This window comes from Zalophus californianus, chromosome 2, assembly GCF_009762305.2.
Source record: "Zalophus californianus isolate mZalCal1 chromosome 2, mZalCal1.pri.v2, whole genome shotgun sequence".
Taxonomy (NCBI): domain Eukaryota; kingdom Metazoa; phylum Chordata; class Mammalia; order Carnivora; family Otariidae; genus Zalophus; species Zalophus californianus.
The window spans coordinates 148,727,004-148,746,110 of NC_045596.1; the positions used below are offsets into that span (position 1 = coordinate 148,727,004).

Here is a 19,107-nt window from a genome sequence, read left to right on the forward strand (position 1 = left end):
GATCTGGCTTGGGAGAGACAGTCGTCTGTGGGCCCCTGTGCATTTTGCTATACCACTTGCTGGATGTGCCAAGACTGTAAGCCCTGGACCATTCTTTTACCTGAGCCGTTTCTTGGGGTTGTTTATGCAGCTGCTAATTTTGAGAGATGAGATAACGTGTTCTTCTGGACAAAGAGGAGGCTTGCTTACCGCTTGCTATAAAGGCAGTGGATTCCCCAAACTCAGTGTTCCACAGCTGGGACACAGGTACACAGTGTGTGTTACATCCATCAGGGCCTAATGCTGTGTTCCAGTGAAACTTGAGGGCAAGGGAGAAGTTAGGCAAATTCACTGATGCCCGTGTTGCTTGCTTGCAGTAAGTAATACCTTCCTTTATCTCTGACCCAGTGTTGTGTCTTCTGTCAGCATCCATAAAATAAGTAATAGGCTAATTTTATAAGTAGAGTAAAACCAAATCCCAACTTGGACCATCTAAGGGTCATGCAGCTGGCTCCAAAGCCCTCCCTTGAAAAGGATTTGATTTACAAATTATCAGTATAATTCATGGATATCATTTAGAAGTTCAAACATTAGAGAAAGCATATAAAAAAACAGTTGTATTTTTGCCCTACCCATCTACCCCCAGTTCAGTTCTAGCTCCTCGGAAGCAGCCTCTCTTTAGACACTCGTCTAAGATTTGCAGTCATATATCTCAATTGCTATTATATTATGCTTGATTTTTTAAGTTTGTGAAATTGTCTATTAATTTCTTACAAGGAAAAAATTTCTTTTATACCACACTCCATGTACTTAACTCTCCCTTAATACTCAAAATTTAGTTCTATAAATATTTATGGTTAAATTAATATTCAGTGTTTACATGTTATGAATAAGTAATTACTGTTCGTGGCTAAGCATAGTAGTTTGCTATAATTATAACTCTCATGTAGCATTTTGTTTTTCCTAGTACGAATAATTGTCTCATTTTAATAGTCAACAAATTCCCTATCAGACCTACAAATTCAACAGACTCCCTAACAGAACTACAAAGTCCCTCTCGATGGTCAATACAGCAGGTAATCTATCAATTCCTTGTTTTTCATGGAAACTTCGGGTTTTTTCTGTTCTTTCTTTCTGGTCACATATTAAATCTTTGTATTGATGTCCTGATTTTCACATTCTTTCTCCTCTATTTCTTTGTATCTTGATTTTACTTGGGAGATGTCTTCACTTCATCTTCCAAATATTCTACTGACTCTTTTTTTCACTTTGGTTTACTATTTGCTCCTGTTATGGTCTGAATGATTCCTTTTATTCCTTTCTTATTTCATGCATGCAGTTGTCTCATCTGTCCAGAGATTTTTTTTTTTAATTCTCTGCATTTTCTCTTACGGCAATGCTTTTCTCTTTCTTTAATTTTCTCCTCTATTCTCTTCATTTCCTCTGTGTGTTTCTTTTGGCCTCTGCTTCTTTTTTCTTTTTTTTTTTAAGATTTTATTTATTCATTTGAGAAAGACAGAGAGACAGAGAGAGCACAAGCAGGGGGAGAGTGAGAGGGAGAGGGAGAAGCAGACGCCTCGCTAAGCTGGAAGCCCAACATGGGGCTCGACCCCAGGGTCCTGAGACCATGACCCGAGCCGAAGGTGGACGCTCTTAACCATCTGAGCCACCCAGGCATCCCATGGCCTTTGCTTTGCTTCTTTTTTGATTGTTAATATTCTAGAATGCTCTCAAATGTCTGTTTTTATTTAAGAATGAGGGAAGAAAAATCATTTGGAACTCAGTTAGTAGCAGATGGTTCATTGAGTAATAGTCTTAACAGTAGGATAATAACATGGCTGTGCAGATTTTTCCTTGGTGGTTCCCCAATTGTCAGTATCTGTAGATATTTTCCCGGAGGTATATTCTTCTGACTGCTACTGCTCAGTGGAAGAAGTTTAGGACTGGCTTTCAGTATTTTAGGGAGAACAAAGGTTTCACCATACAGTGTGCAAACCTCATGTAATCTCCATTTTCTCGGTATAAGGTCACATGACAGACGCCAGCTATGCCTGGAGTTGCTACTCCTGAAGCTCTTGGCACAACCTCTCCCAGATTTTCTGACCTCATTCTGCTCATTTCAGATGGCAAAAAGGTAGTTCCTAATCTGAAGGACATGGACAAGAAAATCAGGAATAGAAAGCTTAGTCTTCTTTCTGCAAGTTTTAAATCAATTCTTGTCCTTTTTTTCTAGCTCCCACTTTCTGATGTCCTAGCTGTCTTAAATTTCTAAAAGCTCGAGGATATTATTTTCTTCTTTTTGGGTTCCACCACTGTAGCTTAGATTTCAGTTGCGCCTGTTAAGTCACTTTTCACAGTGCATTCATTTTTTAGCGTCCTAAAATACGTCATCATCGCTCATCTGTCACTGTCTTCTTTCCCATCACTTTCATCCTCTGGTGTGCTAATGCCATTTTTATTCCTTACTCGGTTTATTTCTTTGTTTTAAGAGGCTTAAGAAGGAAGTACAGATAAATGGGTAAGTTCAACAGGGCAGGTTGGCCAGGACAGTCTTTAAAGAAGCAAGAAAGCCAGGTCTCTCATGAGATATCACAGATGTTCCATCTGTAAACTGAGTGAGAGATTTTTCTTTTCTAGCATAACTTTTGTGAACAAAGAAACTGTTTGCCATTTGAAGATTTTAAAGTCTGTGAGATTTCTAAAAACAACTCACAAAAAATGAATTTAGTCTGATTAAGCGAGTCTGGCTATAACAAACAAAAACTAGGAGCTGAGAGACATCATCTGTTTCATCTGAACTCATACTGAAAGACAAAAGATGCAATTCAGAATCATTTCATAACTTTTCTCAAAAAAATTGCAAGATACGTAAGCAATTCATAATGCATGGCACCATTTTCCAATTCCAATAAGACTTGATATAAACAATGAAATATCATTAATCTACCCATAAACTAAATAAAGAAAATAATTATGGAAGTTTTAAGATAATAATTTTATTTTAAAATATTTTTCATGTGTGACACAAATCATCAAATATATCCTTTCAAATTGTTATTTATTGATTTTACACCTGTTTGATATTTAATAAACAGACAAAGTTGAATGGGCCCTAAAGTTCAACAGTCAAGAAATTTTAATATTAGTGTTTATATGTTGGTATTAATTATTGTTATGTTTTGGTATTAGTTTTTAAAAGCTACATAGTCTTCTTAGAAATGCATTATAAATAACTGAAATGTAAATAAGATCTTTTCTAAAGAATGACCAGAGAAACCCAAGGAGATCAAAAATATACAAATACCTGAAAAATAATTTATGAAAAATGAATCCCAGACAAGTAAATAAAAATATTTCTTCACTGACAAATATTTAAAGAAAGTATGCATTCATAAAAATATAATCACAGTCTATGAATCAGCTATCATTCAATTTGCCTTTAAACTGCCCACCAATTTGGCTGATATTAAGAGGCTGAGCCATTTGTTTAAAAAAGTGGATATTTAAGAATTACTCATACAGTTCCTAGATCTGGAATTTGGGTCTATTATTGGTGATCAGACATATTTGGGAAGTGGTATATTAGAGGAACTCTAGTGGAACAATGATAACACTTACTCAAAAATCTCAAAACACTCATTAAAAAAAAAAAACAAAACAACAGAGTATTTCACTGAAATCAGGGATTTGTCTATGACTCACCTTATTGAATAAAGAACATTTCCATTCTTGAAAATTCTTAACAGTTTATTGTCTGTAGTAACTTCATGAAAGTTGGCACCCTTTTCATTGGCAAAGAACAAATCAGGTTTCCAAATGGAGTCCAACATGGAAGGGTCTAGGTCTAAAGAGTCATCAGGATATTCACTATATGCAAGGCGAGGATCATTCCATTTCTGACGGAGAAAGATATTCACTCTGTAATCCTATGATAAAAGAAAGAAAAGAAAAAAAAACCTGCTTTAAAAGTTTAGAATCCTATGTGCTATTCTTTGGGCACCTCTGAATTTTAGCAAAAGCCACTGGCATCCTTGTGAGCTTTCCATACCCCACAATCCTCACTCATTACTATTGACAAAAGTCATTTTAGTTACAAGGCTTTGCTCATGTTTTTATTCATCTCTATGTCTTTAAAGAAAAGGTCACAGAAGAGTACAATTTTATTCTGCTTATATTTTGCCATTCCATTCAAATTTCACTCTCCTGGTTCGTCAGAATAAAATGTTGGATTGCTATCAGACACTTGAAATAAAATATTTTCAGCTTTGCATTTATTTTCTAAAACCATTTCTTTTAGTAGATATCCAATAGCATCCAGAATGCATTTAGTGAAATTTTCTTGAAAGCTGTTTTATAAAAGTGATTATATATGCTTCTTTACAATGAAGACACATTTCCTCATGTTTAGTATAGCATATAAGTTCCATGAAACAAGTGCTTTGGGAAAAATAAAAGGTGATTTTGAAGTAATGAAAGAATAATAAAGTAACATTATTGCCAGTGATTCTTTAAGAAGATTTGGCTGAAGAGTTTTCCCGATTAGACTATTCATAGTTGGCTTAAAAAGGGGAAGAGTCAAAGATTTCAATCAAATTCTTGCTCACAATTTCTGGACTAATGTACAGAATGACATAGATTCATAGCCAGGTGTATGTGTGGGTTTTGTACACAAGTAGGTGAGCATAAGCACTACCTATGACTTTATAATTTTCCCCTTAGATTTTTGAAGTAAGTGAATAAATTAAACATGCAGTCTTCGTTATAAGCGTGAGTAAAGTGAACATTTTAGGAAGATTTTATTTCCATGGAAAATAGCCAAGGCTGGAGATATTCAGAGAAACTGAACACCAGTTTTCATCAATTTTTTTATTCCTTGAAAACCAAATTACCAGTTAACAGAATATAATAGCCAAGCAATCACAAAGAATGTCTCCATAATATCAGGCCTGGTAGATTGCTTCTTTTGCAGGGTGGTCAAATTCAGAGTAGTGAACGTTGCAAATATTTATGTTCCCTGGATTATTATCTGTGCACTGAGACCCTTATCTTCTAACTGTAACTGAGGTTACATACCAGATAATATTTTTTTCTGCTTGCTAGGTGCCCCATGTATCTTCCAAAGTGACAATGGAACAGAGTTCACTTCAGCTTTTTACCACAAAGTTCACGATAATGTGGAAATCTCACCAGCCACAAGGATCTGCAGAACCTGTAAATGCGGATATATGAACAAGCTTCTCCCAGCCAAAGACAGGTCATCCTCTCTTAGCCTAGAGTTCAGAATGCCAAGAAGCATAGCTCCCTGGTCGATGGCCAGTTCTTGCATCCCTAATTACTCTGTAGTCTGTGCCTCAACCCTAATTACCGCCAAAGGAATAGGTGATCGGACTGAAGTCAGTTTCTCTCTGCCTTAACTATAGGACAAAATGAAAGCAACTCCAGTTATAATGATACCAGCCAGGAAAAATAACTGACAAGTAAGGAATTTCCTTTGGACCCATTCTTAAGATTTTTTATATATATACAATTATATATAATTGAGACAGTCTGCAAGTGTTCCCCACTGTGAGGCTAAAATAAAAGTACTTTTAAGCTACAGTATATGTAATAAAATTTGGTTGAGTCTCCTGATCCTATGCTCTTGGTTTAATGATAATTTTATAGACATAATCTTGGCTCTTCCAGGAACACTTTTTTTTTTTTTTTGCTACAGGAATGAGCTAAAAAACAAAACACAACAGAACAAAAAAACCCACAAAAACAAAAACCACCCAGGTATCCTTCAGTTTCTGTTTCTAAATTACACAAGGCAGAAATCAACTGTCACCTGTCACCGAGGCCAAATGTTATCCTATATCCATTGTGCTCTTTCTGTGAATAACCAGAAATATCTTTGTTTACAAACACATTTAGGTCTTCGGTTTAGGGCCAGGGTCCAAAGCAAAACTCAAAAATGACCATCTCCTGAAAGCCTAGAAACTGAGGTTTTAACAGTTCTCGCAGTTTGGGTTTTAACCTGCCTGCAAATGAACATTGTTCTGTGAAGCTTCCCTATTAAACAACCAAATTCAGCATTTTGAAAATAAATTTTTAAAGCTTATTCCTCATAGCCAGTGTATCCCACTTATACTGGGCAACTAATATTATTTGTGCATCCTGATCATTTGTGAAAATGTGCAAAGAGTAAATAAAATGACATAGTCAAATAATGCCACCTAAAAGAAGTCCTTGTAACTTGATTTGCAATAGCTTGCCTATACTAAATGACCGTGAACTAAAGCAGGAAACAATTTTGCAAGATAGAGATAATGGATGTGTATGCAGCACATGCAAAAAATTTTAAAATAGACTTACTAAAGTTGGTTTAAAATGCAATCATTCCTGACTATATGTAAAATAAAGACTAATTGTTTTATTAATGGAATTCTCCCTATTCACCTGGGCTATGCCCTATGAGGGTGAAAATGTAGAAAGGTTCTATGTGAGTAAAAAGAAAAAGACAATAATAAATATGAGATAATATATTTGAAAATGAAATAAATATTTATATTTCACATTTCTGAAAATCTAGACATGTATTGAATTCATTCTTAAGTCTTATAAGGCACCTAAATTGACTTTTATGTGGAATCATAAAATTTTAGGACAAAGACATTTAATGATTCTTTTCTCTACAAACTCCTACAGTAAAACCTTCAGAAGTTAATCTTATTTTTCATCATTTTTTCATGTTACATGATAAATAATATTTATTATATGTTATACCATATTAGTATCAGCCCTATCTACTGCCAAAGGAATAGGTGATCAGACTGAAGTCAGTTTCTCTCTGCCTTAATTATAGGAGAAGATGAAAGCAACTCCAGTTATAATGATGTTTGTCAGGAAAAATAACTGGAAAGTTATATGTTAACTATATGTTATATAGTTATATGTATATGTTATACTATATTAGTATATTATTAATATTGTACAGTAACAGTGATGAAATGTAGTTCTTATTTCATAATATAAAAAGACTAATTTCGACATTTCAGAAGTCAAAATTTCTTATTATTAGAAGAGAAGGATACACTTTATTCTAAATAGTGTAATTTTTTAAGAAAATAGTTTGCTGACAAAAGTAAAATTATATTTCATGTTCGGTTTTGAAATAAGTATCCATTAAAATGTAGTTTAAATTGCATCTGTATGTCACATAGTAAATAATAGAACTTATATTTGAAATCTTACGTTATGAGGTACAAAAAATAATAATTCCATTAGGCAAATTGTATAATGGTTTATATACTAGACTCAGGAAGTAAGTTTTCTTAGGATGGAATCTCAACTCTCCCAGTGAGATAGCTTTCTAATCTCCCTGTGTCTTGTTTTCTCTTCTGTAAAATAGAGAGAGTTACAATAGTACTTCCTCTCAGACAGGTGCTTTGAGCATTCGCTTGATCCACACAGAGTACTTAGAACCACACTCATTAAATACTAGCTTTTAGAGCCTCAAAATTAAAATTCACATTAAGTACAAATTTGGTTGTTTTTTCTCCTTATAAATTAGTTTTTGAAATAATAGGGGCATTTTGATATGCCATATAAGAATTTGGGGCAGATAATTATAATGTTGAACCTGGTGAATAATATCTTATGGAAAATTTTCAAACCAGTGTGATAAGTTTATCATTAACTTTTTGTATTAACTTTTGCGTTTCAACATTAATATATTTTTGTATTTCCTGTCTTTATTTAATTGCCCCTCCTCCCCTTCTCTCTATATAATTGGTTTGTGTTCCAAGGCCCTTTTCCATAATGGTAAATATCGCTGCTTACATTTCACTTTGTGCCAGATGTTTTACTAGTTGCTTCGTGGATTACTCCTGCCATCCTCATAGAAAATCTATGAGGTAGATATTATTATTTGCCCAATTTTACAGATGTGGACTATGGGACAAAGATAGGCCAAGAAACTTCAACATGATTACAGAGCTAATAGGTGGCAGAGTTGTAATCCAGACCCCTACATTCTGGTTTCAGAGCTTTAAAGGATACATTGCCTTGTATGCAAAACAACTGTTTTCTAAACCAATGCAAAGATTCTGGGTTTAAGTGGTTTATGTTTGTGGTTTCTTGTTGTTGTTGTTTGTTTTGTTTCCTTTTTGATTTTTGTAAGGAATTTGGGGGTTTTCTGATCAACATCTTTACTGATAGGAAACTACACGCCCTATAACGAAATGTTATTCAGTTAAATCTAATAGATGCCAGGTTGTCATTTTTCCAAAATAGGTACCCTGGGGAAAGACCAAACTCAGTAAAAATCAGAACCCAGTGTAGCACCTAAAATAACATAGAATACAATATTCATCTTTGGCTGTATAGGGGAGTATAGGATTGCTAGAAACTAACTAAAATGACCAATTAGAAAAAATGTAAGGAAAATAATCATCAAATGTTAACAAAAGTTGTTAAGTGCTTCTCTTCCCTCTGGTCTACAGTTCAGGTAAGTCTGAAGTTCCCTAGTGCTTTCAGGTCATTTCCAATCCAGCAGACTTCTCTCACTTCTTCCTTTTCTCCCTGCCTTCTCACTTATTTCTGCCCTCCTTGCTTCTCTGTTTCTTTCTGTCTCTGTGTCTGTCTTCCTCTTTCCTCCTCCACCACTCCCCCATACACGTACACACGCACTGCTTCTGCAGGACTAGCCACCACATTTCTATACTGGTGATGTGTGCAAGTGGTTTTCTGTTGCATCCTTATAGAGCAAAGGAAACAGGTCTTTACAACACTTTCACTATTAATACTTTGATGTCTTTTTTTTTTCTTTTCTTTATCCTACACATTTTCATGTAGTTGAAATTATATTGGACAAGTGTTTTTGCATCTTTCATTTTCACTTAATGAATTTTATGCATTTTTCGTATTCTTAATCATTATTCCAATAGTTATATGATACATTTTCCTTTTCGTTTTTTTTAGGTTTTTACTTAAATTCCAGCATAGTTAACATAGAGTGTAATATTAATTTCATGTGTACAATATAGTGATTCAACACTTCCATACAACACCGGGTGCTCATCACAACAAGTGCACTCCTTAATTCCCATCACCTATGTCACCCATCCCCTCACCCACCTCCCCCATGGTAACCATCAGTTTGTTTTCTACAGTTAAGAGTCTGTTTCTTGGTTTGCCCCTCTCTCTCTCTTTTTTCCTCCCTTTGCTCCTTTGTTTTGTTGGTGCATTTTTCTTACACAAATAATTTTTCATGTGACTGATTAGGGTCTAGAACATACAGAATCATGGATTGGCAAAAAACTTAAATGTGTTGATTTATTTACTATAATTAAACATCTTTTTTTATCATGTCTCAATAAATTTGAGCAAAAATTAGGGGTATAAAGTATTCTTTAAAATGAATATGCTAGGCATATTTTCATAAAATAATATCTCTAAAAATACTTTTATTATAAAAATAATTACAAAATAGCACAAAAATAAATAATATCACTAGAGTATTTTTTCTAAACAACTTGAATGCTTTCCAGTGATTGTAAACATTTTCATATAAAATGATGATTATAGCAGAAACTATCACTGCCTTTTTTATTTATAATCTCACTTAATAAAAATGGTTTTACAAATTCAACATTGAGGATACTAATTAATCTTTTGAAAAGATACTTTATTCAGGTTAAAGAACTCAGTTTCTATTACTGTTTTTAAAATTGTTGATGATACTGTTGATGCTGTTATTAGGGAATGGTATTTAACCTTATTAAATGATTGGAAATGTATTTGAAAGCTATGCAATTCTTGACACAAATTTTGTCATACTACATCATTATCAATTATTTTCTTTAAAAGTAAAATATGTATGCTTAATGGCACATGCATATAGTTGAGCATGAGATAGATCATTTATTTTCGCTAAAACTTCAATAGAATTTAGTCAAATTAAAAATATTAAAAGACCAATGTCAGTCTCAAATTTATTTAGATTCATTGAACATATGTTTATCACATATTGCCAATCTGGAATTTAGTTCAGTGCTGATGATACAATATTGAAAGATGGTCTCTTTCACTATGTTGTGGAAGATAGACTGTAAAGAGACAATTATCTTTCCACATAAAAGTGCTATGTTGGAGGCACACACAGCATGCTATGGAAACATAAGGAAAGCGTAGCTAATAGGGACCAAGGTGGAAGGATCGGGGAAGATTTCCTGGGGAAAATCTAATTGAGCTTGGTCTTCAAAATGAAAAAAAAAAAAAGTCTAGGCAAACGTTGGGAACATAATAAAACGTGTCTTGTATTTTGACACAAAATCCAGTAATCACTGTATTTTTATATGATTAATACAGGAATTTGGCTGACTTTTAGTATTATAATTTATTTTTTTAAATTTGATATCTACTGAACACCTTCTGTGTAGCAGGCATTGTGCTGAGGGTTATAAAGTTGAATTATGCATAATGCCTGTCACCTCCAGGCAAACAGTCTAGAGGAAAGGGAATGGAACACAACATGAATAAAAACAGAGGATATGGAAGGAATATATTATGAAAATAAGAACTTTACTGATTTTTACCTGGTGTTAGTCTTCTTTTAAAAAAATAAAATAGAATGAAGAGTGTGAGAAAACAAGGCTTGATGTGCAAGAAATATAGACATAGATACAAATATAGATGAAAAATGTATTTATAAAGGACTTGTGCGTCCAACATAATGGTAGGCTAGACACATAGAGGGCCCTTCTCCTGCACATTATTTTCTGGATAAAGGAAAAAATACACACTTTTAAAAAGTTTGTTGTCTTGCAAGAATATAAAGGATTCTTCAAAGACAAAAATAGTAACAAAAATAAGAGTGAGCTAAAGCCAAAATAAAAGCAGTGGTGGTAAGCAGATACAAATGCTTAGATTGGGAAACCGAGTCTTGCACCACCACAAGATGGGAAAACCGAACCTATGACTAAGGATTCATTAATTAGACCCTCAAGAACATCATAGATTAAGTTCAACCAAATATGTGTTTATAACCACAACAATAATTTACTACAGACAAAAGAAAGTAGACATGAGCCTATGGGGAATTCAGTGGAAATTCCACATCAAAAATATGAGATAAACAGGTAAAATGTATTTAAGGAAATAAAAGGTAAATTCTGCATAATGACCAAGAATATTTGAAAAATAATAAAATAATAATAAAAAAATACAATTGTTGAAATTAAAGACTTAATGGGTGTGTTAAATAAAGCATATAAGAAACTTCGGAACAAAGAATCTGAGGAGACTGTAGAGCTGGAAAAATGTCCCAGACGTAAATAGTGGGAGAAAAGGAGAGAGGGGGCACCTGGGTGGCTCAGTCATTAAGCGTCTGCCTTCGGCTCAGGTCATAATCCCAGGGTCCTGGGATTGAGCCCCGTATCGGGCTCCCTGCTTGGCAAGAAGCCTGCTTATCCCTCCCCCACTCCCCCTGCTTGTGTTCCCTCTCTTGCTGTGTCTCTGTCTGTCAAATAAATAAATAAAAATCTTAAAAAAAAAAGAAAAAAAAGAAAAGGAGAGAGAAAATGAAAAAAAAAGGGTTAAGAGACTTTCAAGATAAAATGGGAAAGTCTAAAGTAATCTACATCTAATTGAGATCCCAGAAGGATGAAATAGAATAGCAAAAGCCAATAGAGAAAATGATAAGAATTTTGCAGAACAAACAAAAGAAACTAATGTAAAGATACAGGGAACTCAAACTACCAATAAAGGTAAATAAAAAGAAGTCTATATGAAGACTTTATATTGACTGTAGAATATCAAAGACAAAGAAAATATGTTTAAAAGAATCACCCTTCTACTGCCAAACAATATCCCATCATATGGAACACCACATTTTATTTATCCAGTCATCAAAATAAATGGAGTACTGATACATGCTGCAACATGGATGAATCTTGTAAATACTATGCTAAAAAAGCCAGTCACACAAGACTCTGTTGTATAATTCCATGTATATATAAAATGTTCACATTAGACAAACCTATGGTAAGAGAAAGCAGATTAGTAGTTGGGGAGAGGTGGGGAAGGACTGCTAAAGTGTACGTGGTTTCTTTTGGGGCGATAAATGTTCAAAAATCGTTGTGGTGATGGTTGCACAACTGTGTGAGTACCCTAAACGTCATTTAATTATAGACTTAAAAGGATGAATTGTATGATATGTGTATGGTATGTATATAATTACCTTTTTTAAAAAAAATTGTTTATTTACTTTGAGAGAGAGAGAGAGCAGGGGGAGAGGCAAAGTGAGAGAGAGACTCCCCAAACGACTCCCTGTTGAGTGTGGAGCCTGACCGGGGCTCGATCCCACAACCCATGAGATCATGACCTGAGCCAAAACCAAGAGTCGGATGCTTAACCGACTGAGACACCCAGGTGCCCCATAATTACCTTTATTGGAAAATACTGAGACTGGTGGCAGACTTTGCATCAATAACGAAACCCACAATATAGTGGGTTAACATAATCAAAATATTAAGACAATATTATAGTTAATTTGATTATTGTACTCAGTAATCTTTCCAAATTGAAAGTGAAAGAAAGTCATTAAAGTAAAACAGTTTTCTTTTGAACATTTATAAAATGGACTTTTAATTAATGAACTTCAGAAGGACAGAATTAAAAAAAACCCCACAGAATGCTGTTCTTAAGTGCAGACAGAAATGAACAGGAAACTGGCAAACTTTGATGCAAATTTGACTAGACTTCTATATAAAAAATTGCTATGAATGCATAATTTATGGGGTTGAAATGAACTGAAATATTGAAAAAACAATATCACATGCTATGACTGATCACATGATATATAAAAATAAATCTTTAAAACCGTGAGACTCTTACCTAGAACATTTTCTAATTTCTTGAAAACTTAAGTAAATCAATAAATGGGGGGAGATGCCATGTTTATGTAAAGAAAGAAGAAATGTTATAAAGGTAACAATTATTTGCAAACTAGTTGCTAGATTCAATGTCATTTTTGGTCAAAACAAAACAATTTTTTGAGGAAACTGATGAGCTAATTCTATAATTTATATAAAGCACCACTGAAGGTCTAGGATAGCCAAGGCCTTACTCTTAGAGAAGAAGAAAAAAGTAGAGGGACTTCCTGTAGTAGGTATTTAAAATGATTATAAAGCAGTAGAACATTATGGTTGGTGCAAAGACAAACTGACCAATGGGACAAAATGAGGAGTCTAAACAACCTTTATCTGATATATAAAGGAAGTAGAGTTGTAGATTAGTGATGCACACATGGATTACTCAACACATGGTTTTACTTATAACAAAAATGTTCAATTCTATTCCAACAATAACACTCAAAAAACCAAGTTTGGATGTATTAAAAGTTCAAATAAGATGGGTTAAAAAAGTAGAAAGAAAACATAGTTGAGTATCATAGCCTTGAGGTAGGGTAGATTCTTTAAAAAGCACAATAGTAATGATCATAAAATGAAGATTAATAAATTCTATGATGTCAAAAATTAAGAAATTCTACTCATTAAAAGGCCCCTTAAGGATAATGAAAAGCCAAACCATACTGGAAGACGATATTTGCCCCACAGGTATAACTGATAGCTGGCTATTGCCAAGCTATAAAAGATCTCAGACTAGTCATTGAGAAAAAGACAAAAACAGTCAAAAGAAGACACATTTCACTGGGCAAAGGTCACAAATGTCCAAGAATTGCGTGAAAAAATGTTGAAAGCCACTGATAAGCAAAGAAGTGCAAAATTAAGAATTAATAAGATACCATATTTGTACCAAAGGGCTTGTTAAAAATAAAAAGTTTGATGATATCAGAATTTGGCATGAATGTGGAGGAAAATGATACCATATACATTATTACTGTTGAAAGTAGGAAAAGGTGGGAAAGATTGACATTGTACTGTAAATTAGATATATGAATACTCAAGAGACCAATATTTTAGTTCTAAGTATAAAGTTTAAACTCTTGCACATGTGCACCAGAAGACATAACACAAAAATATTTATAGTGGTGCTGTTAGCTATAGTAAAGAACAAAACAAAACTGGGAACCAATCCAAATATCCATTGACAGGAAAGTGGATAATAAATTATGATATGTCAACAAAATTAGACATTACACAGCAGTGACATGGGTTGATACTGCTATTTACAATAATGAGGATAAATCTTAGTTAAACTTAGGGAAAACAGAGTGTCAAAAATATGCTATGGCACTATTTTTTTAAAATTCAAAACCAGGCAATCTTTCTCTCTTTATCCATCATCTATCTACCTATCTATCTATCTATCTATCTATCATCTATCTATCAAAATTGTGAGGGCAAACAAGGGAATTAGAAACACAAGATTCTTGATCGTGGTTACCTAGGGAGATCCTAGGGGAATGGGGTTGGGGTGGATTATACAGGTATGTTTAATATTGGTAATGTTTTTGTTCCAAAGTTAGGTGGTGGTTTCAATAGGTTTTGTTTTATTAAATTATACCATGTCACTTACATATATTATGTAATTATATACCAAAATATTGATATCTGAATATGAAATGAATCATTGGAAATGCTCATTGGAACTCCCTATTCTTTTGTGGGAAATACGCTACACATTGCGGTGTTTTGCCATTGATACACTTTTTGTAATATATTTTATAATTTTTACCACTTATTAGCATCTTTTTATTGCACATCTTATATGTTGTGGTGGGTGGAGGGATGGCCCAAAGATATGCACATCATAATCCCCAGAATCCGTGAATGTGCATCCTAATTTAGCAAAAGAGATTTTGCAGATGTGATTACAAACCTAGAAATGGAATGGTCCAGGTGGGCCCAATGTGATTACAATGATGCCTATAAGTGAAAGAGAAAAGAGTCAACATCAGAGTAATGTGATGTGGGATTGACTTGGGTTTCTATAAAGGAAAGGGGCTATGAGCCAAAGGGCAGCCTCTAGAAGCTGTACAGGGCAAGGGAATGGATTCACTTCTAGAGCTCCCCAAAGGAACATAGATAGCTCTGCAGGCACCTTGATTTTTGCTCTGTAAAACCGATCTTGGACTTCTAACCTCCAGAATTGTAAGAGAATGCATTGGTGTTGCTAATCCACTAATTTGGTAACACTTTCTTAAGACAGCAATAAAGAAACCCTGATATATATATGATATATATATATACATATATATATATATCATATATATAAATGCATGCTTTGGATTGATTTGCCTACAAGATCATTCTCATGTCTTAAAGAAGTTTCTAGAACAATAGAATTTTTTTGCCAATCACTTGAAAAGAGAGAACATTTAAGGCAAAAATCACTGAATTCATAGCCAGATGGAAAAATAACTCAGAATTCTTCCTCTTTTTTAGGAGTTCTAATGAGAGACCCTGAATCATTTCAAAATGATCAGAAAATAATTTTCCTTTCTCAAAGAAATGAGGACAAAGTGCAAACTCTTTAACAAATGTTGTGCCTGTTTTGTTTTATAAGATTTTCTAATTCTGAAGTACTGCACACAAACGTTCCCATGCGTCACAAAATGTAGAACACTAATACTCAATGGTGGAATAATTGCTGCTAATGTCATCTCCATAATATTCCCCAGTTGCCTGCACCATCTGCTTGCTCTATAAACCCCACCACAGGGAAGGTGGTCGTCTGGGGCCACTGATTCTGAAAATAATGGCCCATTGGGAAAGTGCTTTTCCATTGTCAGTTAGTAAACCCACGGGGAAAAAAAGCCATTTTGTAAGAACTATTTAGAGTCTCAGGAAGGTTATTTAAAATCTCCCCTTGACTTCTTCATTATCCATATGTTTAACTGTCCTCTAGAAAAGCGCAGAATTGTTGTAGAATTATGAAAACATGTTTTAAGCAAACCTAATTATGTACCGATTCTGGAAACATAAAGTTAAGAATTCCCAAGAATTAAAGTAGACTCTCAGAAATATGTAGATGATAAAATAGAAACAAAACCAATCCCTATTTCTTTCAGAATTTATGAGGCTTTTTCTTATAATGATCATATTTAAAGGAAATATTATTTTTTTAATTTTTTTAAAGGAAATATTATTGTAATTTAGCAGAATTGGTCAGAACCTAAGTGTGTTGAGTCTGAAATAACACAGTCTGATTCAGTGAACTACAATTTGTCTTAGTCTATTCAAACTGCTATAACAAAATACCATAGACTGAGTGGCTTAGAAACAGCAAACATTTATCTTTCACAGTTTGGGGGCTGGGAGCCTGAGATCAGGATGTCAGCATGAGGGTGAGGGCCCCCTTCCAGGCCGTGGACTTCTCACATGGTGAGGCTGGGGGCGCTCTGTAGATCTCCGTATAAGATCACTCATCCCATTCATGAGGGTTCCCTCATGATTTACACACCTCTCCAAGTCCCACCTATTACCTTTGGCAGGGTTAGGATTTCAATATATGAATTTTGGGAGGACACAAACATTCAGACAGCAGCAAGATTGAAAACTAAACCACCGACAAAAACAAGAAAGAGCTACAGTCCGCGGCTCGGTGTTTGCACTCCAAGGTAAGAATTTCTGGGGAGGTAAACTTAGTCCTCGGGACTATTCTTGCAGAAGCTGATAGGCATTTACTCCAACTAATTCAGTTCATTCAGTTTGGACATACCTGGCTTTAGAGGTAAAGATCTGGACAGAGTCAGTACTTCCAGTGGCTGCTTCCTTTCAATGACAACTAGTAATTTCTGTTCCTCTCTGGTTGTAAGATAACAAGGTGTTCTTTGTCCTAATGTGCCCACAGTAGTGTCATTTAACTAGTGACACCCTTCTGCTTCCAGTGCTCACTTGCATTCCTATTCAATTCCCCTTTGTCTGCAAAAACTGTCTGCCCGGTTGTTCTTAACCTCACAGCCAGGTAGAATGCATTTTCTCCTACATAGCAGTCTGTGCCAACAAACCTGAAAAAACAAAAAAACAAAAACAAACAAAGCCAAAAAGCCCAAACTGGAACAATCTTCCTTCCTCCTATTTCTGCCCAAATCAGTGTCTAAACCTCAGCTTACTCCATTTGGTATTATAACACGTAGGAAGAAGAAGTTTATATGTTTCTCCTGGTTTAGGCAACAAAGACATGGAAATTCTGTGACTACTACTTCCATTCATGAACAAATATTCATATCAAAATTTGTATCCAAAATAGAATGTGCTTCTTTGTTGGATTTTATTTCTACTTAACATTACTCTCATAATTTGTATGTTCAAACGAACATAACCATTTACACATAGTACTTACTAATTTGCAATTTGTATATTTAATGACATATGGGCAGTGATCTGCTTATGGTTATATGTTTTTGGAACTTCCATTAAATAATTGTTGTTTCAGGGACCCCTGGGTGGCTTAGTTGGTTAAGCATCTGACTCTTGATTTTGGCTCTGGTCATGATCTCAGGGTTGTGGGATCGAGCCCTGCATCAGGCTCCGTACTCAGCTCAGAATCTGCTTGGGATTCTCCCTCTCCCTCTGCCCCTACCCTCGCTTCTCTGCGCTCTCTCTCTCAAATAAATAAATAAATAAATAAATAAATAAAATTTACTATTTATAAATACATAAATAAATAATTGTTGTTCCACTACTGGAATATATGACTTGGATAATAAGATAAATGTCTTTTGGAAAATAAACTATTATTTGGCCTTCAGAATATCCTATTGTCAGTCAACAATATAAAAGCTCTTTAAATCAAGCAAGAAATTCTAAGAACTCACTAACAGGAAGAGAACTTTACTGAGGACAGCTGAGAGATCTTCCACACTAAAAAGTCCATAGTAGTGCCCTAAAATAATACCTTTTTGAAGATCCTTTGTTGTATTTCCGTGAATGTCTAATGCAAACTGTGTTTACAAAACTATATGCTTTTTTTCTCTTTAAATTGTGGTCAAATACATGCATATGACATTTATCATTAGTGAAATCTAGTATACTCACAATATTATGTAACCATCACTACTCTCTACTTTCCAGATGATTTTCATCACTTCAAATGAAAACCCTGTACCCATTAAGCAGTCACTTGTTTCCAGTTTAAATATATTTAGATTTTTAGTTATACACCTACATAATTCTAAAATTTAATCCATTATTTTGGGATCATGCTCACACTCCTTTCCATTATTTTAATGAATTATTAATACTTAGCAGTATGACTTTTGGGAAAAGACACCATTTAATAAAACAAAAGCAAAACAAAAGAATAGGTATTATTGGCAAAAGATTGTTTTTTATTTTTTTCTGTTTTGTTTTGCTTTTGTTTTTTTGTTTTTATATTTGTCCTCAGTTGGAAAATTGGTCATGTAAATCAATTATTTCAATAAATATTTTCAGTATTTTCAAATTGTTCTCAATATTGAGCCTTGTTATCACAATTTTACATTTCAACTGATATTTAAAAATTCAATGTTTTTCCTGAAAAATCCCTGTGTTTTCTGGGAATCTTTCAATTCATGAGGGAGGGCTTATATTGCATATGATTTTCTATGAAATGAGAGAGGATAAATATTAACAGAAGTTAACTTTAGAAAAGATTTAGTGAGTTACATATTATATGTTCCAGATGAAATCAGGTTTTATTCAGGTTGATTCCCTTCTGAGCAATCCAGATACTTCATACCTAGCTGTTGATCTGAGGATAGGCCAAAAAGCTGTGTGGAGGTTATTAACTGCACTTTAGAGCTATAGGGGAATTAATTATTTTAGAAACAATCATTGCATATTGCAGTGAAGTTGCTTCTGCCTCTCAGGCCCCTAGTGGTCCTTAAGCTTTAACAATCACTCTTAGCCCATGTGATTGAGTCACTAACTATTCTTTGTGCTGTAGATCATATATTCTTTCCAAGAAAGAACAGAGCACTCCTGCACATCACAAAAAGGACCCAGACCTCTTTGGATAATCCCTTTGCATAAGCTCCAAACAACGAGATATCGTCTGTAGCTGGCACCATCGAGTCTGCACATAATCTAGAAATATTGATTAACCACTATACTCCCTCAACTGATTAACTGCCCTAAATTCCTTTCAAAACCCCTGGGCTGGGCAGAAACCTTGGAGTTGGCCTTTGGACAAGAGTCCACC

General features: G+C 34.3%; 1 protein-coding gene across 2 annotated transcripts in view; it reads right to left on the minus strand.

Annotated features, from left to right (window-relative positions):
* Positions 1 to 19,107, minus strand: part of GLRA3 (glycine receptor alpha 3) — a 182,319-nt gene that overhangs the window by 75,066 nt on the left and 88,146 nt on the right. For both annotated transcript variants that reach the window (XM_027598924.2, XM_027598923.2), the window contains exon 4: positions 3,682 to 3,905. In XM_027598924.2, the coding sequence (XP_027454725.1) occupies positions 3,682 to 3,905 (224 nt within the window). The remainder of the gene's footprint in view (positions 1 to 3,681; positions 3,906 to 19,107) is intronic.